This window comes from Mustelus asterias, chromosome 5 (genome assembly GCF_964213995.1).
Source record: "Mustelus asterias chromosome 5, sMusAst1.hap1.1, whole genome shotgun sequence".
Lineage (NCBI taxonomy): Eukaryota > Metazoa > Chordata > Chondrichthyes > Carcharhiniformes > Triakidae > Mustelus > Mustelus asterias.
The window spans coordinates 140,446,022-140,473,283 of NC_135805.1; the positions used below are offsets into that span (position 1 = coordinate 140,446,022).

The following is a 27,262-nucleotide window of genomic DNA, read 5'->3' on the forward strand; positions in this document are numbered from 1 at the left end:
CGAGGAATTGGAATCTGGTGTGCAGGACTTGATTCCTTTTATTTCTTTCTGTGCCGCTGCTCTGCCTCATCATTAAAAGATATTGCAACACAAAGCATGATGCAGCTTGATGGACAAGTTGTTGTAAATTTGAACAATTGGTAGCAAGCTCCTCCCAGTCATAAATGTTGATGCTGCAATGCTTCAAGAAGAGCTTTAGAGTATTTAAATCTAATGGAATACATATCATACATTGTTGCAGATGCAAAATAATTTTAAAACTGCTGGCTGAAACTGACAGCATGTTCTAATCTGCAATGTTCATCTCGCCTTGTCCCTGCTGCCATAGTTGATTTTACTTCAACTGAAAGATGATTTTAGAAACATCAGTTTAAATTTTAAATAGCTTGCCATTACGAAGTAGAAAGACTACCTTACCAGCCAGTTGGTATTTCACAAATGTTCAGAGGAGCTAACAATGCAGCCTTTCTTATAAATATACAGGAAAGTTTGATCAGTTTAGAGCTATCATCTGAACACTGTAATTAGATTACTATCCATGAATGTATAAATGAGTGTGCATGTTAGAAAGGTACTGATAACCGAGTTAAAACTTTGTAAATATTTTGTGTGTTTTGAGGCTAGCAGCAGCTGTCATTGTACAGGGCAACTGAATGTACTCTCAATCATCAGGAAAGTGATGGAAGTAACTTGCTTACTGACACTGAGCTTGGGTACTGTTCGGACCACTCTGTGCCAGTCCACATTACAATGTTGTTTCAAACATTGACAGAAGAGCTGCATTCCAGTCCTGAAGTGAGAGTGACTGCCACTGACATCAAGGCAGTATTCACCAAATGTGGCATCAAAGAGGCTGAGTAAAATTCAATGAAATTTTGGGTGAAAACTCTCCATTAGCTGGAGTCATACTTAGCTCAAAGGAAAATGGTTATGGTTGTTGGAGGTCAGTCATCCAGCTCCAAAAATCAGGTGTTCCCCAGTCTAAGGCCCAACTATTTTCAGCTACTTCATGAGTGACCTTCCCTCCATCATAAAGTCAGAAATGGGGATGTTCACTGATCATGGATGTGTTCAGTTCTATTTGCAATTTCTCAGATAATGAAACAATCTATACCCACAACAGAAAGAACATACAGGCTTGGGATGATAAATAGGAATCAATATTCACAACACTCAAGTGCTATGACTATCTCCAACAAAAGAGAACCTAACTACCTTTCCTTGACATTCAAAGCCATTACTATTGCTGAATCCCCTGCCATAAATGTTCTGGGGTTGCCTTTGGTCAGATTGTGGTTGCCATTGGTCAGACAGTTAACTGACCAAGCACATAAATTTTGTGTTTGCAGTCGCAGGTCAGAGGCTGGGTATTCTGCAGCGACTGTCTCACCTCCTAACTTCCTTATGCCTTTCTACTGTCTATGAGGGACAAGAGAAGAAAGATGGAATGCTCTTCTGGATGAGTACAGCTCCAGCAGCACTCAAAAAGCTAGGCAACCTCCAGGACAAACCAACCTGCTTTACTGGCCACCCCAACCACCACCTTAAACATTCTCTGCCTTCTTCATGGGTGCACCATGAATATAGTGAGTACCATCACAGGATGCACTGCAGAGATTACCAAGGCTTCTTCTATATCATCTTCCAAACCCACTACCTTTTCTGCTGAGAGGCACAAGGCACATTGGGAACACTGCCATCTGCAAGTTTCTGTCCAAGCCACACACTATCCTGGCATGAAATATATTTCCAAATCTTCATTGTTACTGGGTCAAAATCCTAGAACTCCCTTCCTCATGGTGCTATAGGTGTTCTGACACTCACCTTCTTCTCAAAGGCAATTAGGAATAGGGAATAAATGCTGGCGTTGCCAGCATCACAGACATCCCATGTACAAATAAAATAGTATAAGGCAATGATGAGTAATTTCCACTGGTGAGATTCTGACTTTTTCATTTATCTTGATGAGCCAACAATTAGCCCTCTCTTTATTCTGTAACAAATCTGACACATTTTATGTGAATGGGAGCTCAGCTGCAGGGCCTGGAACAGTATCAGAGCTGGGGAGGGAGGAGTGGTGCCAAGGATGGTGAAGGTGGGAGAAATTGGGGGTGGATGGGTGTGGGTAGAAGGGGGAGTCCATGGCTGAGGCCTGGGGAGGAAGGAGCAGAGTCAAATGGGAGTGGAGCCAAAGCCTGGGATTTGAGTCCTGACAACAACTTCAGTCAATATGTTAGAAAGATCTAGGATTTGAGTCTAATTTATAAAATGTTTCCCTTTTATCCATCTTCATTCTTGCTGCTTTTTCACTCCAGCTCCTCTACATCCAGATAAGATGAAGAGATCCAATAGTATGGAGGATAAAGAAGAAGAAAGTGAGGATGAATGGATAGGGAGAACATGAATGAGTGGTGGTGATTGTGTGGAGAGGGAGGATATGAGTGAGTGGGGAGGGAGGGCATGACTAAGCAAGTGGGGTGGGAGGGCACAAGTGTGTTTGTGAGTGGGGGAGGTAGGTTGGAAAGAGGGGTATGTGTGGTGGTGAGCGAGGAGCTGATTATTATGTGCATCAGTGAGCGTGGAAGAGGGGCTTCACGGTGTCTACTGTAAATGTGGAATATGAGGAGTTTGGCCAAGACCTAAATGTGTACATAAAATAAGAATATTTTTGCAAAGTACTTCACATGGATTTTCATATTTACATATTATTTATGTTGACCTGTAATATGCAAACATTTAATAACATGCCAAATGTTACTGTGCTGCTCTATTGCTGTTTTATTTACTGGCGTCTAGACTCATGTTAATTATCAAAGTTCTTTAATATATATATTTTCTCGTGGGATGTGGGCACCGCTAGCAAGGGCAGCATTTGTTGCCATCCCGAATTGGTTTTGAGACATTGAAAAATAGTTTGCTTTTGCATTGCAAGATCTTTTGCTTCACTTCATGTGATTAATTTAGCCAGATCATGTTTTGTTCTAATTATGGACTTCATCCTGTATTACAGGCACTAAATGCATTGAATGTTGAAATGCTGAGGTCACTTTTCTGATTTGATGCAATGCATTGGTCAACAGTCTTGGCAACAATAAAAGGGAATCTAAAGAAAAAAACTAATGTTTCTACCGACTTGAACTTTAATAATTCCACCCATCTGAAGTGGCCTAGAAGTATTTGCATTTTACCACAGATCACAAAAGTGCTATGATTTCTTGTCACAAAGAACTTCAGACATTTTGGCTTGGCTATTCTTTCCCCTTGTATAGGCAAGCAGATTGGTAATGGTGGGGATTGGTAGGTACTTCCAACTATATTCAGCTCTGGTCAAAGTCAAGAAGCCCAGTGGACGAACCTAGGCCAAGAAATAATGTGAAGTTTGCTATATTCTTTCCTAACAATATACCGAGGCTCTCCAATCAGGAGAGTATTCATCTTGTACCAGTGTGACATTCCCATCCATTTAGCTGGATTTAAATCCAAATGCCAGAATTGAGAGGATCATGTTTTAACCCAGTTCTTGTTTCTGTTCTTTGTAGCACTTTCTGGTAGTTCTCAGTTTGAATTTAAGGCTCCAATTTATCCTAATTTCTATTTTGTACCACTTTTTAGTTTTTATAACTTTTAATGCTAACTTGGTAGCATTCATCAATTTAATTTAAAGATTCCCACCATTGATGCAAGATCTCAGAATAGCTGATAGAGAGCACCAAATCATTGATTGGGTTTAAACACCTTACCTAAAGGGATCAACCTTTGAGAATGATCTTAGTGTCTAAGATGAATATTAAAGAACTTCAAATTTTCAAAGGTTATGAATTTAAATAGTTTTGTAATGAAAAACTTGTTCTTTTGCTGCAAGCAAAAAGCAAATTCTATACTTGCAGGGTCAGAAAGTTAATGTGCATTTCGTGAATTATCAGATGTACCTTAGTATGCTGCTGTTCCTATCAGATTTAGATTTGTCGATATTTAAAATTAACAAGGGACTTTGCAATTTAGCTAACATTTAGTTACTAAATACTTAGAAGGAATTAGATACTTAACAAATCTTGAAACTAAAAATGAGTTTCCACTGCTTTGATCTTTCCATGGATAGCAATTTAACTTAAGCAGTATAATTTTCCTCGTCTTCTTTAGCCTCTGTGTTTAAAACCAGATTTCAATGATTAGAAACTGAATATTTAAACTGGGTCCTAATGACAGCACTGTAAAATACTTTGGTGGTCAATAGAGCAAACTAAAAATGATCCTTTATTTGGGGGAGTGGGGGGGCAACTACAACATTATAAGAAGTTGCTTTTAAAATTAGCCCAACATTTTCTTTGTGATTTATTTTCCTTCAGCAGTGGTTTCATTTAATTTTTGACTCAAAATAACATCCAAAATTTTCCTTGGGAAATTCCAAAACTGATTTTCTCAATCACAACGGCATATTTGGTGAGGATACTGGCATTATTTGGCAGTATCTACCTCTGGAATCTACCTCTGGAACATCAGTATGTAATTACCTGCATCCTTTATCAGTCATTCACTGCTCTGTTTCTGATTCTGTCTATATCGATCTTGTCTCTGTTATAACATATACTAAATTCCAGGTTTGTAAATGCATTTTCAGATGTGCACTTCTATTTCCTTTTCATTCTTGGCTCTGTTGATGCTTAGCATAGTACCTATCCAAAATAACTGGAGATAATTAAATCCTGTGGGTTGTTAGTGATTGTCAGTGTATCCATGTAAAATTCTAATCTTTATTTAGATTGATAAATTGCCCTTGCATCATAATTTTTGATCAAGGTGAGCAGAGAAAATAACTTCAGAATTGTACTGATTATGTTTCATTTCGTTCTGTTTTGCACACTTGAGGATATGGCACTTTCATGGTCCTGGACCAGCATCTGGCGGTTGTAAATTTAAATCGCATGGTGGCAATTTAGAAAATTGAATTAATTAAATCTTGTGATTTGTTGGTGAGCAGATCAATTGAATATGAAAGCTACTGTTTTGTCATTAAAACCTAACTGGTCCTTCAGGGATAGGAATCTGTTTGTCTGGCCTACATTTGACCCTGGTCCCTTACTATGTGATTGACTCTTTATGAAGTCATTGGTATATGAACAAGGAGCAGGAATAGACCATTTGGCCTCTCGTGCCTGCTCTGCCAGTTAATAAGATTATCTCTTATGTTTCAATCGAGTCACCTCTTGCTCTTCTAACATCCAATGGTACAAGCCTCGCCCATCCAATCTTTCCTCATAAGATAATTTGCCCGTTCAAGGTAAACCTTACGTCTGGTAAACCTCCTCTGAACTGCTTCCAATGCATTTACATCCTTCCTTAAATAAGATGCACACAGTGTTCCAGATGTAGTCTCACTAGTATTCTGAATAACTGAAGCGTAACCTCCCTACTTTTGCATTCAATTGACCTTGCAATAAATGATGACATTCTATTAGCTTTCCTAACTATTTGCTGTAGCTGCACAACTAGCCTTTTGTGATTCATGCACTAAGACACTCAAAGCTGTGCAATCTCTCATCATTTATCCTTTTCACCTGTCCTAATTGTGATTCTTCTTGTACAAGGCGACAGAAATTTTCCAGATGTATGCTAAAAAATTAACATTCATTTATCATAGAATGTGATCATTTTCCAGAGCTGATGGTTCTCTGATTCTACCTTTTTGTGAATGTCTTGTCAAAAAAGGATTCAAACTGGGAAACATCCTGACATGCTTGAAAAGGAAGGCATGTCTAAATAGAGTGCATTTTGTTTCAGTGTTCCTCCTTTTATTGGGAAATATATTTTCTAGTTACTTGTTTGACATTTATTGCTCTCATGGAGACTCTTAGATTGAGTCAACCTACCCTGCTGTAATGTCGGGATGTCTCCATTCTAGTTAGTGGAATCGGTATAATATAATGCTGGCCTGAGGTCCAGTTGCCTGGTTTCCTAGGATTGACCAGCTCTCGGGTGGTTCTTAATTTGGAAACCATTCCACTGTGGCTTCATTCCAACTCCAATTCCATTGGAAATGGCGTCGCTCCAAATGTGCCACATATGGCAGCCAAGGAGGGACAGAAAATCTTGTTTGCAACTCTCCTGCATCAGCAAAAAGATTCATTTTTAAAAGATCTTAAATAAAAAAGTAATTTTCCTTTCTGTACATAAAGGAGAATAATTTAAAATTTAACACCTAAGGCTCTCTGTGTCAAACAGGACTAGGGTAAAGGTACAAGGTTCACAGTGCAGGACAGGACCATGCAGGATAAAGGAACAAGTCTCACAATAAAGGCTTACGGTCACAGTGAGGGTTAGGACTAGGATATAAGGCCTGGCTTACAATGCAGGACAGGGCTAGAGTAAATGGTCAAAGCTCACGTAGTAGGTTAGGGCTAGGATAAAAGGCCAAGGCTCACAATGCAGGTGATGACCAGCATAAAGGCCAATCCACAAAGTACAGAATAGGACTAGGTTAAGGGGACACAGTTGACTGGACTAGAGTGAAGGCTCAAGATTGACAGGATTGAAATAAGGGAAAGTTCAAGGCTAATGGTGCAGAATAGGAGTAGGAGTAAAGTGACGCAGCTCCACAGTGTGAACAGGACTATGGCAAAGGGACAAGTCTCACAGTACAGTACAGGGGAAGACTAAGTTAGAGGGAACAGACTAACAGCACAGGACGGCACGGTAGCACAGTGGTTAGCACTGCTGCTTCACAGCTCCAGGGTCTCGGGTTCAATTCCTGGCTCGGGTCACTGTCTGTGTGGAGTTTGCACATTCTCCTCGTGTCTGCGTGGGTTTCCTCCGGGTGCTCTGGTTTCCTCCCACAGTCCAAAGATGTGCAGGTTAGGTTGATTGGCCAGGTTAAAAATTGCCCCTTAGAGTCCTGAGATGTGTAGGTTAGAGGGATTAGCGGGTAAATATGTGGGGATAGGGCCTGGGTGGGATTGTGGTCGGTGCAGACTCGATGGGCCGAATGGCCTCCTGCACTGTAGGGTTTCTATGAGAACTAGGGTGAAGGTCCAAGGCTCACAGTGTAGGTCAAGGCCAGGATAACAACAACTTGCATTTCTAAAGTGCCCTTAATATGGTAAAACTCTCCAAAGGGATTCAAACAAAATTTTATATTGTAAGATGTTTTAGGAGAGAGAGATAGAGAGACCAGGAGGTTTAAGGAGTGAATTTCAGAGCTTAGGGGCCAGGTAACTGAAGGCAAAACCACCAGTGATGGAATGATTAAAATTGTGGATACACAGAATTAGAGGAGCACAGAGACCTCAGATGGTTGTCGGGCTGGAGTAGGTTACAGAGATAGGGAGGGGTGAGGCCATGTCGCCTTTATTATCATGATAATAGAGCATATACCCTATGCTTCATTGTTCCAAAAGAATGTGGTCTGTCGAATTAAGCTTATTTCCCATTGTGCCTCGGGATAAATTGCTTGTTGGCCAAAGCTCACAAGAAAATATAAAAATACAGTTTAAATCTATAATACTTGTTCAAAAATGATTATATATGCACTTATACAGACAATACCTTTGTATAGTATATAAATGAGGCACATTGTGATACCTTTGAGATATATATATATACATTTATAAGGCACACTGTGGTCCCTATTTTAAACTAATCTACTTTGTTTTAATAGTCCTCAAAAAGCAGGAGTTTCTATATCCTCTGCTGCAGGTAGGTTTTTGATGTCCACAGGTATTAAACTGGTAACATCTAATATTTCTGCAATCAAGTCTTATCTATTACATGTTTACATAGTCCTTGACAATACTGGCCCTCAAAGCCAGGTTGCGTGACATTGAATAGCTATTTCCAGAATCCCAATATTTGAATCATGTATCCATTAAATACCCAAATTGCCCTCTGTGTGTCTTTTCCATCTCAGATTACCCACAGTCTAGATCAGTGGTTCAGATTGGCATGCCTGGCCTTTCTCAGGGCACAAGAACCTTGGAAATCCAAATGTTGGGTTTCTTTATCCACTCTCCTGTTCCTCTGGTGGGTAGCTGACATACACAATTCCATGACAGTCATCAGAGTAAATAGGAACCTGTGAAAACATTAATGTTGGTCCCCACCAATTGGGTGGTCGTCAAGTTTGTTAGGGTCCTCATATATTTTTAACGGAGTATAATGCTTCCACCCACTTCCTGACCTATATTTCCAAGTGCACAGGTATCACCTGTCATAATGCCATCGCAATTGTAGACCATTGCACTCTGGTCCCACCTTTACCATCACCCTGTGGTCCATTTGTGGTACTCTTGATTTTTCAACAGGCTGACCCCTCTCCAGATCTTGCACTGCCTGTCCAACTTCTTTCTTAACCAAATTATTCACTCAATTCTCTAATGTATCCTCGGATCCTGCCTCCATGTGTCAGTGCATTGGTTTCCCCCCTCTATGATTTATTAAAGTGGAGTAATTAGTGTGGAATGCGTCCACCGATCTAGTAAACTGATCCATAATTACAAGGCAATATTGCTTTCCTTTTTCAAGGGGGTAATGGACTTATAAAATCAATCTGTATCTGTTCCTAAAGTCCTCTGGGAAGAGGCTGGTGATGTAGTTTTATTTTTATTGCTTTTTCCAGGATTGTACTGGAAACACATTCGCTGTGCATTTCTGGCAAAATTGTGCAGTTTTTCTACCCATTCCCTTTCACCACCAGCACCAGCTATTATAAACCCTCTTAAAAACATAGACAAGGATACAAATATCACCAAGAAAAAGCTATCAATTTACTAGCCCATCTGTACTTTCCTTTCACTAGAATATACATCAGTGTCAGGTTGAAATATGAATTGATTTGCACCCAATATCTCAATTCCCATTTATTGTTTAATTTCCAGTCTCTATCTTCTCAATTACTTAATTCTATTCAGTTTGCTTCATAACATCTTTAAAACAGAGATCAAACCGTTCTATTTGATTCCAGGCAGTAACCTATTTTGATTGTTCATTCTTCATTTTAAAGGTAGCTTGCTAAAGCACATTTTTCCTATGTCAAAATTGTCCCAAATTCAAACAGTAGTGTTGTGGCCTTTCAAGTGTCCATTAGTATCTATCTTATCTCTTTTTTAAGAAAAACTTTGTTCCTACATCCATAACTACTCCCTAAACTGTGTTCTTTTCTTTGAATCCCTTTAAATGTTTTTTAAAAATCACCATTGTCATTCTCATTAACCATCAAATTAATATCATCTTTAAATTTGGCATACCCTGTTCAACATTTGCCCATCCTGTTCTTGGCTCTCCATTCACTCTACTGTAACCTTTTGACCACAGGGTCAAGTCAGCTCCCCTACAATGACTCCTCTATTATCCTGTTCACTTCCTCACATCTGATCTGCACAAGCATATGTGTTCCTTTCCTTCAATGTTCATCTATCCCACTGGGTTATTTCCATTGTCCCTAATTACAGTAACCTGCCCAGTTGCTGGCAGGAGGAGGCTTTCCCTTTGAGCCCACTTCAACCAGACATGGTTTCAACCTTCCCATATTCAGAATTTGCACCAGATTGTGTTCTGTGAGCAGTTACTTCGCCAACATTGTAATTGGTTCATTTACTCTGTCTGACCATGCTGGACAATCCAGGGCTTGAATACAAATAAATTCTCGAATATCTTTAAGCTACTGCAAGTTTTGTTTCATTTGCAGTTAGCTGTCACAAAAAAAGAACAAATCCATCCTGCTTGGAGCAGTATGGGTTAATTCATCTGCACATAGCTGACAATTCACAACCTTAAAATCTTGTAACTTCCAATGTCTGGAAAAATAAATACACCTTCAACTGTCTCTGCTAGTTTTAAAAGGAGCGGAGTAAAAGTTCTCAAATGGAAATCATTCACTCTTTTTAAAATTCTAGCAAGCATTCGTGACCCAGGACTAATTCCTTTCTCAGAATCTAATTCTAGAATTATCTTTTCATTGCTAATTGTATCAGGAATATATCTTTCAACCTGACCAGAAGTTTTGATCTAAGATCAATCCAATACAGGATTTGTCATAATCATTTCAAATATCCCAAATTTTAATTAATCCTACCAAATTAAGACTATCACATTTTCACACTTCACATTCCTCCAGCCTACACTTAAAATTTGCACATTTAATTACTTCCCATAAATCTACCATTATAAACGAACACAGGCACGAGATTCAGAGTGATTTAAAATCAAATCAACTGTTTGTTAAAATAGTTAACTTTTCTTCAGAAGTTTCTTAAACAGAACTTAACATGCAATATAGATATAACCGTAGCTCATAAATTTTAAACAAGTCACTTTCCATTTCCAGCTTTTTAAAGTGACAGAAGTTGCTTTTAAGCTGATTTCCAGTGCCTGATGTACTTCTATAACTGTAATTCAAATCTACAACACAAAGTTCTAAATTTTTAAGACAGATATTAATTTTTTGACTACACTTTTTCGGCTTTCACCATGGCCCATGGTCTTTTCACTGCTCTGCGTGACCGCAGTTTATCACTGCGGGGTTGACCCTCAAAAATACCCGTTGTCTAGTTTATTTTGGGCTCGGATTTCACTCGTTAAATCGGCTACTATTGCTAGGTTTATGATAGCTCAGCTCAGAATATCAATCAGAGGTTTCATACTTACCATTATTCCCAGCTGGCCTGAGTGAAATGCCATCTTGTCACCAGAATTGTTGCAGTCTTTGATGTCAGCCTTTTAATTGATCACAACTTTACCGTGGCACATTGGTTAGCACTGCTGCCTCACGGCGTCAGGGACCCGGGTTCAATTGCAGCCTCGGGTCCACACACTGTCTGTGTGGAGTTTGCACATTCTCCCCATGTCTGCATGGGTTTCCTCCCACAGTCCAAAGATGTGCGGATTAGGAGGATTGGCCATGCTAAATTGACCTTTGTGTCAGGGGGATTAGCAGGGTAAATATGTAGGATTATGGGAATATTGCCTGGGTGGGATTGTGGTCGGTGGAGAATTGATGGACCGAATGGCCTCCTTCTGCACTGTAGGGATTCTATGATTCTACCCTTCGAGTAACCAGACAAGTGACAGAGTTCTCGTAAACGGCTGTTTTAATATGCTGGGAAGCTCCAGTTCACATCCCTGTAGCTAGCCAGAATGGCGTATTCCAAGATACAATGGCAATTAAAGTTTTCGAAATCGATTACAAGTAACTAGCATAAACCAATCACAATCACTTTATGCTTGCTTCATTATAATATCCAATCAACATGAAAACTTCATAATACAGCTCATTTCTGTATCTGTGGATCACTCCCATTTTCCAGTTACAGATGTCTGATTTATGTGCTTTGTCAGACTAATGGCCTTGGTGTCTGTCTGTGAAGGCTTTTATAAAAGCACCTTTGTTTTTCAGCCTGTGTGATTTTTAAACTTGTATGATTATGAACCCTTTCAAAGATTAAAATTCAGAACTCATAGTGCAGGACATGACAAGGATAAAGAACCAAGGCCAAATGTCCAGAGCATAGAACATAGAACAGTACAGCACAGAACAGGCCCTTCGGCCCACGATGTTGTGCCGAGCTTTATCTGAAACCAAGATCAAGCTATCCCACTCCCTATCATCCTGGTGTGCTCCATGTGCCTATCCAATAACCGCTTAAATGTTCCTAAAGTGTCTGACTCCACTATCACTGCAGGCAGTCCATTCCAGACCCCAACCACTCTCTGCGTAAAGAACCTACCTCTGATATCCTTCCTGTATCTCCCACCACGAACCCTATAGTTATGCCCCCTTGTAATAGCTCCATCCACCCGAGGAAATAGTCTTTGAACGTTCACTCTATTTATCCCCTTCATCATTTTATAAACCTCTATTAAGTCTCCCCTCAGCCTCCTCCGCTCCAGAGAGAACAGCCCCAGCTCCCTCAACCTTTCCTCATAAGACCTACCCTCCAAACCAGGCAGCATCCTGGTAAATCTCCTCTGCACTCTTTCCAGCGCTTCCACATCCTTCTTATAGTGAGGTGACCAGAACTGCACACAATATTCCAAATGTGGTCTCACCAAGGTCCTGTACAGTTGCAGCAAACCCCACGGCTCTTAAACTCCAACCCCCTGTTAATAAAAGCTAACACACTATAGGCCTTCTTCACAGCTCTATCCACTTGAGTGGCAACCTTTAGAGATCTGTGGATATGAACCCCAAGATCTCTCTGTTCCTCCACAGTCTTCAGAACCCAACCTTTGACCCTGTATTTCCACATTTAAATTAGTCCTACCAAAATGAATCACCTCACATTTATCAGGGTTAAACTCCATTTGCCATTTTTCAGCCCAGCTTTGCATCCTATCTATGTCTCTTTGCAGCCTACAACAGCCCTCCACCTCATCCACTACTCCACCAATCTTGGTGTCATCAGCAAATTTACTGATCCACCCTTCAGCCCCCTCCTCTAAGTCATTAATAAAAATCACAAAGAGCAGAGGACCAAGCACTGATCCCTGCGGCACTCCGCTAGCAACCTGCCTCCAATCCAAAAATTTTGCATTGACCACCACCCTCTGTCTTCGATCAGACAGCCAGTTACCTATCCAATCGGCCAACTTTCCCTCTATCCCACACCTCCTCACTTTCATCATAAGCCGACCATGGGGGACCTTATCAAACGCCTTACTAAAATCCATGTATATGACATCAACTGCCCTACCTTCATCAACACACTTAGTTACCTCCTCAAAAAATTCTATCAGATTTGTGAGGCACGACTTGCCCTTCACGAATCCGTGCTGACTATCCCGAATTAATCCGCATCTTTCTAAATGGTCGTAAATCCCATCTCTAAGGACCTTTTCCATCAATTTACCAACCACCGAAGTAAGACTAACCGGTCTATAATTACCAGGGTCATTTCTATTCCCTTTCTTAAACAGAGGAACAACATTCGCCATTCTCCAGTCTTCTGGCACCATCCCCGTGGACAGCGAGGACCCAAAGATCAAAGCCAAAGGCTCTGCAATCTCATCCCTTGCCTCCCAAAGAATCCTAGGATACATTTCATCAGGCCCAGGGGACTTATCGACCTTCAGTTTATTCAAAACTGCCAGGACATCCTCCCTCCGAACATCTATTTCCTCCAGCCTATTAGCCTGTAACACCTTCTCTTCCTCAAAAACATGGCCCCTCTCCTTGGTGAACACTGAAGAAAAGTATTCATTCATCACCTCGCCTATCTCTACTGACTCCATACACAAGTTCCCACTACTGTCCTTGACCGGCCCTAACCTCACCCTGGTCATTCTTTTATTCCTCACATAAGAGTAAAAAGCCTTGGGGTTTTCCTTGATCCGACCCGCCAAGGACTTCTCGTGTCCCCTCCTAGCTCTCCTAAGCCCCTTTTTCAGCTCATTCCTTGCTAACTTGTAACCCTCAATCGAGCCATCTGAACCTTGTTTCCTCATCCCTACATAAGCTTCCCTCTTCCTTTTTACAAGACATTCCACCTCTTTCGTGAACTATGGTTCCCTCACTCGGCCATTTCCTCCCTGCCTGACAGGGACATACCTATCAAGGACATCCAGTATTTGTTCCTTGAAAAAGTTCCACTTTTCATTAGTTCCTTTCTCTGACAGTTTCTGTTCCCAACTTATGCCCCCTAATTCTTGCCTAATCGCATCATAATTACCTCTCCCCCAATTGTAAACCTTGCCCTGCCGTACGGCCCTATCCCTCTCCATTGCAATAACAAAAGACACCGAATTGTGGTCACTATCTCCAAAGTGCTCTCCCACAACCAAATCTAACACTTGCCCCGGTTCATTTCCCAGTACCAAATCCAATGTGGCCTCACCTCTTGTCAGCCTATCCACATATTGTGTCAGGAAACCCTCCTGCACACACTGCACAAAAACTGCCCCACCCGAACTATTTGACCTACAAAGGCTCCAATCAATATTTGGAAAGTTAAAGTCCCCCATGACAACTACCCTGTGACCCCCACACATATCCATAATCTGCTTAGCAATTTCTTCCTCCACATCTCTATTACTATTTGGGGGCCTATAGTAAACTCCTAACAACGTGACCGCTCCTTTCCTATTTCTAACCTCAGCCCATATTACCTCAGTGTGCAGATCCCCCTCGAAGTGCCTTTCCGCAGCCGTTAAACTATCCTTGATTAACAATGCCACTCCTCCACCTCTTTTACCAGCTTCCCTACACTTAAAACATCTATACCCCGGAACGTCCAACAACCATTCCTGTCCTTGTTCTACCCACGTCTCCGTAATGGCCACAACATCGTAGTCCCAAGTACCAATCCACGCCCCAAGTTCATCTACCTTGTTCCGGATGCTCCTTGCATTGAAGTAGACACACTTCAACCCACCTTCCTGTCTACCGGTACCCATTCTTGACCCTGATACCTTCCCCAATACCTCACCACCCTCACTGACTTCTGGACTACAACTCCTTTTCCCACTCCCCTGACAAATTAGTTTAAACCCCCCTGAAGAGCCGTAACAAATTTCCCTCCTAGGATATTGGTGCCCCTCTGGTTCAGGTGCACCCCGTCCTGTTTGTACAGGTCCCACCTTCCCCAGAATGTGTTCCAATTATCCACGTATCTGAAACCCTCCCTCCTACACCAACCCTGCAACCACATGTTTAACTGCACTCTTTCCCTGTTCCTCAACTCGCTATCACGTGGCACCGGCAACGTACCAGAGATGACCACATGTTTCGTCTTGGCTCTCAGCTTCCAGCCCAGCTCCAGAAATTCCTGCTTTAAATCCCCGTCCCTTCGCTTACCTATGTCATTGGTACCAATGTGTACCACGATTTGTGACTGTTTCCCCTCCCCCTTCAGAATCCGGAAAACACGGTCTGAGACGTCACGGACCTTGGCATCCGGTAGGCAACATACCATCCGTGAGTCTCTTTTGCTGCCACAGAACCTCCTATCTATCCCTCTAACTAACGAGTCCCCAATAACTATTGCCCTCCCGCTCTGCCCCTTACCCTCCCGAGCCACAGAGACGGACACAGTGCTGGAGATCCTCTCACTGCGGCTCACCACTGGTATGTCATCCCCCTCAACCGTATCCAAAGCGGAATACTTGTTGCTAAGGGGAACGACCACCGGGGATCCCTGCATGGACTGCTTCCTCCCAGCCCCTCTCACCGTCACCCATCTGTTTTCATTCCTCGGAGTAACTGTATCCCTAAAGCTTCTGTCTATGGCCACCTCTGCGTCCCTAATGATCCTAAGTTCATCCAACTCCAGCTCCAGTTCCCTAACACGGTTTTGGAGGAGCTGCAGATGGGTGCACTTCCCACAGGTGTAATCAGCAGGGACACTGTCGTCGTCCCTCACCTCAAACATAGTGCAAGAGGAACATAGCACTGCCTGCACACCCATCCCCTCTAGATACCTTGCCAGTACCAGGTAGAAAGTGCATAAATGAATTTAAACTCACCTTTGCTCGCCCTTACTGCCTAAGCCCTGTGAGCCAAAGCCTTATAGCTCACACTCTGCTTCCCACTCACTCAAGCCCTGTGAGCCAAAGCCTTATAGCTCACACTCTGCTTCCCACTTACTCCCCTGCCCGCTCCTGACGCTGCCCACTGGATACTGCAGCCTACCTTTTATACTTCACGCGCTTAAAAAACCCTTCCCAGACTCCTTAGCAGCCCACTTCCAGTTTTCACTTTAAACTTAAAATTCTACTGCAAAAGTAAAGGCCAAAAAAAAACACACACTCGCTGACTAATTAAAGAAATAAAAATTCAATTAATCTCTCACCAGCACTGCTGCCTCCAATCACTCCCTCTCAGCTTGCTCCAGTGGAACAATGAGGGGGAACCTCCCAGGTAACTGACTTTTAAAGTTAAAATAAAAACCCTTCCCAGACTCCTTAGCAGCCCACTTCCAGTTTTCGCTTTAAACTTAAAATTCTACTGCAAAAGTAAAGGCCAAAAAAAAAAACACACACTAGCTGACTAATTAAATAAATAAACAATTCAATTAATCTCTCACCAGCACTGCTGCCTCCAATCACTCCCTCTCAGCTTGCTCCAGTGGAACAATGAGGAAATCAGGGTTAGGGTTAGGCAGCATCAGGGTTAGTGGGCAAGGCTATTACTGAAACATAGAATAAGCTGGATAAAATAAATATGTTTATTAAATATACGATGACAGAAAAAGGGAACAGATTAGAATTGCTTTTGCAGATTATATTGGAGCTTTGGGATCATATTCTGAAATTCCATTTGTTTTCTGTAAAAACTGAAACCTAATGACCATACGCATGACATTCAAAAGCATAATTTATAATGTGGGTGCAGTGGGACTGGAACTGGTCACAATTTAACCTACAACTATATCTAATATGCAATTCTATGCAATCACCTTGGAGCATTGGCTTTGATTCTGTGCGTTTATTCAGGGCTGTTTTTCAATTTGTTGTTTGAATTGCCTGTTTTATTTTGAAGCTTTGTAGTTTGTACCGATGAATAAGAATTAGTGTTTTCTACTTATTGTCTGACCTATAAAAGATCATACTTTATAGATTCCTGGTTTGATTTTAAGGTATAATACTTCAGATATAATTACTTTCCTTCATAAAAAATGTTAAATGCCCATGTCTGGATTTCAGTATTCTTCGTTTTGAATTGCAGGATTGCAGGAGTATGTGGAAGCTGTTTCCTTCCAACATTTTATTCGGACCAGAAGCTTGATTTGCCTTGACGAGATTAATAGGCATTTAGTCTTTCCTCCTAAGAAAGAGGAAGCAGAGAATTCTGAGGTGAGATTTATTTTCTCCATTTGAAAGTGTCTGAGAGTATTCATATATGTTATTGTGTCTGCTGGATCTGAAAGTGGGAAAAGCTTGACATCCTAATCTCTATCTAATGATTTACATCTATCACAGTTGTGCAGACATGGTTTTCCCAGAAAGTGAAATATATTTATGTTTGAGTTTTAATGAGGATATGAAATGTAATGCTGAAACATGTTTCAGGAAATTGGGGCCTGGTGATAACCCACAATGAAAAGAGGAATGAAAGACTGTTGAGGGTGCACAGTTGCCTCACAGCGCCAGGGACCTGGGTTCAATTCTGGCTGTTAAGCACTTTCAGCCATCCGGTGGTTGTGAAAAGTGCTATATAAAAGTCTTTCATTCTTTTTCTTTTCATTGCTGTTCTCAGATCTCAAGAAATCACTGCTGTGTGTTAAAATCATGTAGTTGTACAAGAAACATTGTAAGGCACCATGCAAATTTGTCTTTTCTTTAGAGTCATAGAGGTTTACAGCATGGAAACAGGCCCTTCAGCCCAACCTGTCCATGCCGCATCTTTTTTAACCCATAAGCTAGTCCCAATTGCCCGCTTTTGGCCCATATTCCCCTATACCCATCTTACCCATGTAACTGTCTAAACGCTTTTTAAAAGACAAAATTGTAAAATTTTTACCTCTGGCAGCTTGTTCCAGACACTCACCATCCTCTTTGTGAAATAATTGCCCCTCTGGACCCTTTTGTATCTCTCCCCTCTCACCTTAAACCTATGCCCTCTAGTTTTAGACTCCCCTACCTTTGGGAAAAGATATTGACTATCTAGCTGATCTATGCCCCTCATTATTTTATAGACCTCTATAAGATCACCCCTAAGCCTCCTCCACAACAGAGAAAAAAGTCCCAGTCTACCCAGCCTCTCCTTATAACTCAAACCATCAAGTCCCTGTAGCATCCTAGTAAATCTTTTCTGCACTCTTTCTAGTTTAATAATATCCTTTCTATAATAGGCTGACCAGAACTGTACACTGTATTCCAAGTGTGGCCTTACCAATGTCTTGTACAACTTCAACAAGACATCCCAACTCCTGTATTCAATGTTCTGACCAATGAAACCAAGCTTGCCGAATGCCTTCTTCACCACTCTGTCCACCTGTGACTCCACTTTCAAGGAGCTATGAACCTGTACCCCTAGATCTCTTTGTTCTATAACTCTCCCCAATGCCCTACCATTAACTAATTAAGTCCTGCCCTGGTTTGATCGAACAAAATGCATTTAACTAAATTAAACTCCATTTGCCATTCGACAGTCTACTGGCCCAATTGATCAAGATCCTGTTGTAATCCTAGATAACCTCCTTCCTTCACTGTCCACTATGCCACCAATTTTGGTGTCATCTGAAAACTTTAACCATGCTTACTAAATTCTCATCCAAATCATGAATATAAATGACAAATAACAGTGGACCCAGCACCGATCCCTGAGGCACACCACTGGTCACCGGCTTCCAGTGTGAAAAACAACCTTCTACAACCACCATCTTCTGTCATCAGGCCAATTTTGTATCAATTTGGCTACCTCACCTTAGATCCTGTGATATTTAACCTTATGCAACAACCTATCATGTAGTTGTTGCAGAACAAACAAAATCAAAGATATGATGTGAAATATCTCCCTAATCCTGTTTCCTAACTTTCACCGCAGAGTTTAGAAACATTATTTTTATTTTTTTCATTAGCTGCCACGCCTTTTCCCAGCCATTTCCATCACTCTCCAAATCATTTGATGTGTCAGTGATGTAGTAATATATAGTTTTTCTTATGACTATAGAAGAGCTGGCAGGAAGACAAGGTGGCAGGCATTCTGCTACACTCATTATATCTAAACAAAAGTAGCTGATTTAAGGAATACCATCTTTGTTGAATAAAGACAATTTATTTCTAATGCAAAAAAGAAATCTGCTATTGTTTTATAAAGAATTTAGTACCAAACCATGCTGTACATTGCTTCATCATGTATCTTTTATGGGGGCGATCTTACCAAAAATATTCTAAGTGCGTCTTTTTTTTTGGGTGAGTTAAAAAATTGAATCTTACCACACTCTGAGGAAAAAAAGGAAGCAAGATCTGTTTCCTGCCAGCAGGGAAGGGGGTGGGGCCTTGGCTCACTGAAAGCTTTCAGCTTGCAGCAGAGGACACTACTGCACATGCACAGATCCCTCTATTGTGTGCAACAGCAGAAGAAATAGAATTTAAATATTACAATCAGCCTTGTGTCCTTTTTGGGTAAGCTGGCGAGAAGCTGGGCGCAAACCTGATTTTCCGGCTCTCTTGCAATCCTACCACTCGCCTCACCCATCGACCAGCGGGGTGAGAAGGTAAGATCATTCGCCCCCCTGCAATGTGTTTTTTTTACATGTGAAACCTTTTCTCTCAAACTGTCCTGAGTCTTTATACTACAATACTTATATAGGGCGGCACGGTGGTTAGCACTGCTGTCTCACAGAGCCAGGTTCCCAGGTTCAATTCCGGCCTCAGGTCACTGTCTATGTGGAGTTTGCACTTTCTCCCACAGTCCAAAGATGTGTAGGTTAGGTTGATTGGCCATGCTAAATTGCCCCTTAGTGTCAGGGGGATTAGCAGGGTAATGTGTGAGGTTATGGGGATAGGGCCTGGGTGGGATGTGGTCAGTATAGACTCGATGGGCCGAATGTCCTCCTTCTGTACTATCGGGATTCTATGATATTTAAATAGCACTTAAACATAGTAAAATGTCCCAAGGTGCCAACAGTGTTATCATACAAAATTTGACTTTGGATAGCATGAGCTATTATGACAGAGGACCAAAAGGACATGACCAAACGCTTGGTCAAACAGGTTAGTTTCAAGCAGCACCTTTAAAAAGGAGAGAGAGAGGTGCAGAAGCTAAGGGAGGAAATTCCAGGGTCCAAGCAGCTGAAAGCATGGCCACCAATAGTGAAACTATTAAATCGGGATTGTGCAAGAAGACAGAATTCAAGGAGCACAGAGATCTTGGAATGTTGTTGGGTTGAAGACGTTTAGAGATGGGGATGGCGAGGCCTTGGAAGCATTAAAAAGAATGTGAATTTTAAAAACATTGTAAGTCAAGCACACATGTTGCAAGGGTGAAAAGAACTTGGTGAGAGTTTGAATATGGGCAGCAGAGTTTTTGGATGAGTTCATTTTTGAGGAAGGTAGGAGGGAAAATCAAGAGAGCATTAGAATCATCAGGTCAGGTGGGAACAAAGGCATGTTAATGTTACTGAGATTAAAGTAGATGAAATGAGTGATGGGGAGGGTACGTATCCAGAAACTCATCTGAGGGTGAGATTGGAAGTCCAAGTGAGAATAATCTGTTTTAGCCTCAAAGGAGAGGGAGGGAGACGGTGGCCAGGGAACAAAGTTTGTGGTGTGACCTGAAGACAATGGATTCAGCCTTCCCAATATTTAGCCTTAAGAACTTCTGCTCATCCAGGACTGGATGTCAGTAAGTGATGTGACATATCAAAGGCAGCACAGGGGTTGAGAGAGGTGCTGGTCAGGTAGAGTTGGCTGTTGTCAGTGTACATGTGGAATCTGATGTGTTTTCGCACGCTGTTGCTGAAGGGCAACATGAAGATAAAAAATAGAACAGAGGCCAAGGAAAGGTTATTGGGGGGCTTCATAGGAAATCATGCAAGTGTAGAAAGCAAGCCCTTGCAATGATAACAGAATTAGAAGAATTGTTACAGCTCAGAATCTATTCGGCCCAGCATCTCTGCACCAGCTCTCCAAATGAGCGTTATGACACATTGCCAATCTCTTGCCTTTTCCCTGTACCCCTGCACGTTGTTTTTATTCAGATAATCATCTAATGCTCTCTTGAATGTCTCGATTGAACCTGCCCCCACCACAATTTCAGGCAGTGCATTCCAGACCCAAACCACTCATTGTGTGGAGAAGTTATTTCTCACATCTGTGCCCTCTCGATACTTATACAAGCGGGAACAGTTTCTCCCTATCTACTCTGTCCAGCCTCCTCATGGTTTTGAACATCTCTATCAGCTTTCCTCTTCGCCGCCTTCTGTCCAAGGGGAACCACTCCAAACTTTGCAATCTATCTTCATAACTGAAGTTTCACATCACTGGAACCATTCTTATAACCCTCTTCTGCACTCTCTCCAATACATTCACATCCTTCCTATAGTGTGGCACACAGAATACTCCAGCTGAAGTTTATCTAGTGTCTTGTACAAGTTCAGCATATCCTTCTTGCCCTTGTACTCTATACCCCTATTAATAAAGCCCAGGATACTATATAAAAGCAAATTACTGCGGATGCTAGAATCTGAAACCAAAAGAGAAAATGCTAGAAAATCTCAGCAGGTCTGGCAGCATCTATAAGGAGAGAAAAGAGCTGACATTTCGAGTTCAGATGGCACTTTGTCAAAGCTAAAAGGCTTAGAAAGTGGGAGATATTTATACTGCAGAGTGAGGGAATGAAAGATGAGTCATAGCCACAGAAACCAGGGGAAAAGACTGTTAATGGCAGTCCATAGAGAGAATAAAGGGTGTGAATGGCCAAATGGCAGAGAAGCTAAAACCAGAGGGTAAACTATGACAGATGAAGATGTGGGGGGAGAGAGGTAAAATAAGAAAAAGAGGTAGGAAAGGGGGGATAAAGTAGGGGGAAAGATTGGGGGGGAAAGAAAAATGAAGAAAGACAATACTGAAATAAAAGGTAGAGAACAGTAAAAAAATTAAATAAAATGAAAACAAAGTGGTCGAGGTGGGGTAGAGCTAATCATCTGAAGTTGTTGAATTCGATGTTGAGACCGGAAGGCTGTAAAGTGCCTTGCCAGAAGATGAGATGCTGTTCCTCCAGTTTGCGTTAGGAATCGCTGGAACATTGCAGCAGGCCAAGGACAAACATGTGGGTATGGGAGCAGGGTTGTATGTTAAAATGGCAAACAACTGGAAGGTCAGGGTCCTGATTGCGCACAGACCGAAGGTGCTCAGCAAAGCGATCACCCAGTCTACGCTTGGTGTCTCCGATATAGAGGAGGCCACATTGGGAGCAGCGAATGCAATAGACCAAATTGAAAGAGGTGCAAGTGAAACACTGCTTAACCTGGAATGAGTGTTTTGGACCTTGGATCATATGCATGGAAGAGGTAAAAGGGCAGGTGTTACACTTTCTGTGATTGGAAGCTGGGAAGATGCCATGAGTAATGGGAGAGGTGTTGGGTATAGTGGAGGAGTGGACTAGGTTATCCCGGAGGGAACAGTCTCCGTGGAATGCTGACAGAGGGAGTGAAGGGAAGATGTGTTTGGTGGTGGAATCGCGCTGGAGTTGGTGAAAATGGCAGAGGATTATGCTTTGCGTGCGGAGGCTGGTGGGGTGAAATATGAGGACAAGGGAGACTCTATCCTTGTTCTGGGAGGGAGGGAGGGGGTGAGGGTCGTGGCACGGGAGATTGACCGCACGTCTTTGAGGGCCCTGTAGATAGGAATCAATGGTTGAGGAAAAAGGAGCACATATTAGAAGCACCACTTTGGAAATCATCGGAACAAATGCAACGGGTGCTGAAGGAAAGGGTTGGAGACCTTACATGATGTAGGGTGCGAAGAGCTGTAGTCCAGATAGCTGTGAGAGTCAGTGGCTTGTAATGGATATTGGTAGATAGTCTATTGCCGGAAATGGAGACAGAAAGAAAACGCACGCACATGTCCCAATACTGACCCCTGAGGAACTCCTCCACAAAACTTTGTCCAGCCCACAAAATATCCATAGCTCTCTAATTTTTATTATCCCACCAGTTTTGTATCCATGTTGATACTGTCCCTTTATTTCATGAGCTATAACTTTTCTCGCAAGTCTGTTGTGTGGCACTGTATTGAATGCCTCTTGAAAAAAGAATCTACAGCCTTACCCTCATCAACTGCTTTCTGTTCTCTTCAAAAAAACTCCAGCAAATTAGTTAAACACAATTTTTCCCTTTAAAAATCCATGCAGGCTTTTGCTAATGAGCCCACATTTTTTCATGTGACTACTAATTCTATCCCGAACAATTGTTTCGAGAACAAAAACAGAAAATGCTGGAAAATCTCAGCAGGTCTGACAGCATCTGTGGAGAGAGAATAGAGCCAAAGTTTCGAGTCTGGATGACCCTTCGTCAGAGCAGTGCTTCATCGTTGTGCTCTGATGAAGGGTCATCCAGACTCTCAACTTTGGCTCTATTCTCTCTCCACAGATGCTGTCAGATCTGCTGACATTTTCCAGCGTTTTCTGTTTTTGTTTCAGATTCCATCATCCGCAGTATTTTGCTTTCATCTAATCGTGAAAGAGACTCCCTGGTGCCAGGGTCCAGGAAGTCTCTGAACGGGCAGAAAGCATTCTGAAGGGAGAGGGTGAACAGCCAGAGGTCGTGGTACATATTGCTACTAACAACATAGGTCGGAAGAGTGATGTGGTACTGCAGCAGCAGTTTAGGGAGTTGGGTAGAAAGTTAGAATCTCAGGATTACTCTCTGTGCCACGTGCCAGTGAGGCAAGGAATAGTAAGATAGTGCAGCTCAACACGTGGCTATACCACTGGTGTAGGAGGGAGGGTTTCAGATATCTGGACCATTGGGAACTCTTCTGGGACCTGTACAAGAAGGATGGGTTGCATCTAAACCAGAAGGGCATAAATATTCTGGCCGGGAGGTTTGCTAGTGTCACATGGGAGGATTTAAACTAGTTTGGCAGGGGAGTGGGAACCAAAGCAAAGGGGAATTAACTGAAGGGGAACCAGAGAGTAGGGCCAGTAAGACTCAGAGAAACAGCAGGAGGGTGTGGTTGCTAATCAAAGAGGTTCTGGTGGACTGAAGTGCATTTGTTTCAATGCGAGAAGTATAACAGGTAAGGCAGATGAACGTAGGGCTTGGATTAGTACTTGGAACTATGATGTTGTTGCTATTACAGAGACTTGGTTAAGGGAAGGACAGGATTGGCAGCTTAACATTCCAGGATACAGAAGTTTCAGGCGGGATAGAGGGGGATGTAAAAGGGGTGGGGAAGTTGCACTACTAGTTAAGGAGAATATCACAGCTGTACTGCGGGAGGACACCTCGGATGGCTCATACAGCGAGGCAATATGGATAGAGCTCAGGAATAGGAAGGGTGTAGTCACAATATTGAGGGTTTATTATAGGCCACCCAACTGCCAGCGGGAGATAGAGGAACAGATATGTAGGCAGATTTTGGCAAGGTGTAAAGATAACAGAGTTATTGTGGTGGGAGATTTGAACTTCCCCTATATTGACTAGGACTCACTTAGTGCTAGGGGCATGGATGGGGCAGAGTTTGTAAGGAGCATCCAAGAGGGCTTCTTGAAACAGAATGTAAATAGCCCAACTAGGGAAGGGGCCATATTGGATCTGGTATTGGGGAATGAGCCCAGCCAGGTGGTCGACGTTTCAGTTTGGGAACAGTGACCACAATTCAGTAAACTTTAAGGTACTGATGGATAAAGACAAGTGTAGTCCTCAAGTTAAGGTGCTAAATTGGGTGAAGGCTAATTACAACAATATTAGGCAGAAACTGAAGAATGTAGATTGGGGACAGATGTTTGAGGGCAAATCAACATCTGGCATGTGGGAGGCTTTCAAGTGTAAGCTAATAGGGATTCAGGACCAGCAGATTCCTGTAAGGATGAAGGATAAGTATGGCAAGTTTTGGGAACCTTGGATAACGAGAGATATTGTGAGACTAGTCAGAGGGAAAAAGGAAGCATGTGTCAAGGCTAGGAGGCTGGGAACACATGAAGCAGGTGTGGAATACAAGGAAAGTAGAAAGAAACTTAAGCAAGGAGTAAGGAGGGCTAAAAGGGGTCACGAAAAAACATTGGCCAGCAGGATTAAGGAAAATCCCAAGGCTTTTTGTACATATATAAAGGACAAGAGGGTAGCCATGGAGAGGGTTGGCTCACTCAAGGACAGGGGAGGGAATCTATGTGTGGAGCCAGAGCAAATGGGCGAGGAATTAAATGAGTACTTTGCGTCAGTATTCATCAAAGAGAAAGACTTGGTGGATGATGAGTCTGGGGAAGGGTGTGTAGATTGAGTCATGTTGAGATCAAAAAGTAGGTGGTTTTGGGATTCTTGAGAAGCATTAGGGTAGTCAAGTCTCCAGGGCCTGATGGGATATACCCCAGAATCCTGAGAGAGGCAAGGGAGGAAATTGCTGGGGCCTTGAGAGAAATCTTTGTATCCTCACTGGCTACAGGAGAGGTAAACACAGTAAGAAGTTTAACAACACCAGGTTAAAGTCCAACAGGTTTATTTGGTAGCAAAAGCCACACAAGCTTTCGAAGCTCTAAGCCCCTTCTTCAGGTGAGTGGGAATTCTGTTCACAAACAGAGCTTATAAAGACACAGACTCAATTTACATGAATAATGGTTGGAATGCGAATACTTACAACTAATCAAGTCTTTAAGAAACAAAACAATGGGAGTGGAGAGAGCATCAAGACAGGCTAAAAAGATGTGTATTGTCTCCAGTCAAGACAGCCAGTGAAACTCTGCAGGTCCACGCAACTGTGGGAGTTACAAATAGTGTGACATGAACCCCATATCCCGGTTGAGGCCGTCCTCGTGTGTGCGGAACTTGGCTATCAGTTTCTGCTCAGCGACTCTGCGCTGTCGTGTGTCGCGAAGGCCGCCTTGGAGAACGCTTACCCGAATATCAGAGGCCGAATGCCCGTGACGCTGAAGTGCTCCCCAACAGGAAGAGAACAGTCTTGCCTGGTGATTGTCGAGCGGTGTTCATTCATCCGTTGTCGCAGCGTCTGCATAGTTTCCCCAATGTACCATGCCTCGGGACATCCTTTCTTGCAGCGTATCAGATAGACAACGCTGCAAGAAAGGATGTCCCGAGGCATGGTACATTGGGGAAACTATGCAGACGCTGCGACAACGGATGAATGAACACCGCTCGACAATCACCAGGCAAGACTGTTCTCTTCCTGTTGGGGAGCACTTCAGCGGTCACGGGCATTCGGCCTCTGATATTCGGGTAAGCGTTCTCCAAGGCGGCCTTCGCGACACACGACAGCGCAGAGTCGCTGAGCAGAAACTGATAGCCAAGTTCCGCACACACGCGGACGGCCTCAACCGGGATATGGGGTTCATGTCTCACTATTTGTAACTCCCACAGTTGCGTGGACCTGCAGAGTTTCACTGGCTGTCTTGACTGGAGACAATACACATCTTTTTAGCCTGTCTTGATGCTCTCTCCACTCCCATTGTTTTGTTTCTTAAAGACTTGATTAGTTGTAAGTATTCGCATTCCAACCATTATTCATGTAAATTGAGTCTGTGTCTTTATAAGCTCTGTTTGTGAACAGAATTCCCACTCACCTGAAGAAGGGGCTTAGAGCTTCGAAAGCTTGTGTGGCTTTTGCTACCAAATAAACCTGTTGGACTTTAACCTGGTGTTGTTAAACTTCTTACTGTGTTTACCCCAGTCCAACGCCGGCATCTCCACATACAGGAGAGGTCCCAGAGGATTGGAGAATAGCCAATGTTGTTGCTTTGTTGAAGAAGGGTAGCAAGAATAATCCAGGTAATTACAGGCCGGTGAGCCTTACATCAGTGGTAGGGAAATTATTTGGAGAGGATTCTTCGAGACAGGATTTACTCCCACTTGGGAATAAGTGGATGTATTATTAGCGAAAGGCAACATGGTTTTGTGAAGGAGAGGTCGAGTCTAACTAACTTGATCGAGTTTTTTGAGGAAGTGATGAAGATGATTGATGAAGGTCGGGCAGTGGATGCTGTCTACATGGACTTCAGTAAGACCTTTGACAAGGTCCCTCATAGCAGACTGGTGTAGAAGGTGAAGTCGCATGGGATCAGAGGTGAGCTGGCAAGGTGGATACAGAACTCGCTTGGTCATAGAAGACAGAGGGTAGCAGTGGAAGGGTACGTTTCTGAATGGAGGGCTGTGACAAGTGGCGTTCCTAAGGGATCAATGCTGGGATCTTTGCTGTTTGTAATATATATATATATAAATGATTTGGAGGGAAATGTAACTGGTTTGATTAGTAAGTTTGCAGACAACACAAAGGTTGGTGGATTTGCGGGAGGACCATCAGAGGATAAAGCAGGATATAGATCAGTTGGAGACTTGGGCGGATAGATGGCAGATGGAGTTTAATCGGACAAATGTGAGGTAATGCATATTGGAAGGTCTAATACAGATAGGAAATATACAGTAAATGGCAGAACCCTTAAGAGTATTGACAGGCAGAGGGATCTGGATGTAAAGTTACAGAGGTCACTGAAAGTGGCAACGCACTTGGAGAAGGTCGTCAAGAAGGCACACAGCATGTTTGCCTTCATTGGCCGGGGCATTGAGTTTAAAAATTGGCAAGTCATGTTGCAGCTTTATAGAACCTTAGTTAGGCCGCACTTGGAATATCGTGTTCAATTCTGGTCGCCACACTACCAAAAGGA

The 27,262-nt window shown here is 42.5% G+C and overlaps 1 protein-coding gene across 2 annotated transcripts in view; it reads left to right on the plus strand.

Moving 5' to 3' along the window:
- tsnax (translin-associated factor X) overlaps positions 1-27,262 on the plus strand; it is an 80,669-nt gene that overhangs the window by 46,080 nt on the left and 7,327 nt on the right. For both annotated transcript variants that reach the window (XM_078213408.1, XM_078213407.1), the window contains exon 5: positions 16,649-16,776. In XM_078213408.1, the coding sequence (XP_078069534.1) occupies positions 16,649-16,776 (128 nt within the window). The remainder of the gene's footprint in view (positions 1-16,648; positions 16,777-27,262) is intronic.